This window comes from Penaeus monodon, chromosome 33, assembly GCF_015228065.2.
Source record: "Penaeus monodon isolate SGIC_2016 chromosome 33, NSTDA_Pmon_1, whole genome shotgun sequence".
In the NCBI taxonomy this organism is placed as follows: Eukaryota; Metazoa; Arthropoda; class Malacostraca; order Decapoda; family Penaeidae; genus Penaeus; species Penaeus monodon.
The window spans coordinates 6,071,513-6,071,834 of record NC_051418.1 but is presented as its reverse complement, the minus strand read 5'-3'; the positions used below and the strand labels follow the sequence as shown (position 1 = coordinate 6,071,834).

General features: G+C 58.1%; 1 protein-coding gene across 1 annotated transcript in view; it reads right to left on the bottom strand.

Moving 5' to 3' along the window:
- The window catches only part of LOC119593875, a gene marked incomplete at its 5' end in the record, with an annotated part of 3,400 nt that overhangs the window by 719 nt on the left and 2,359 nt on the right, over positions 1 to 322 (bottom strand). Inside the window, 1 exon segment of the mRNA XM_037942903.1 lies at positions 107 to 322. Coding sequence (XP_037798831.1) covers positions 107 to 322 — 216 coding nt within the window.

Here is a 322-nt window from a genome sequence, read left to right as displayed (position 1 = left end):
ATTCGTTCAGTCATCTTCATTCATCTTATAATCACTGCTTCACTAACCCACGTACTTGTCTATAACTAAGCAGAACCCTCTACCTTCACCCCTACCTCCAGCCCACCTTCCTGAGCCCGATGTGAACGGTGCTCAGTGACGTCTCAGCCAGCACGGCCGCCCCGGCGACGGCGTCTGTGAGCGGGAACAAGCGACCGGTGTGTTCGTCGCAGATTCTCTTGGCTTCGTCCCACAGCACCGAGTTGGGAAGCACGAAGAGCCTGTCGTCCCTAACGGCCACGTACACGTCGTAGGTGCTTAGGGTGGGGGGCAGGCCGCTCGC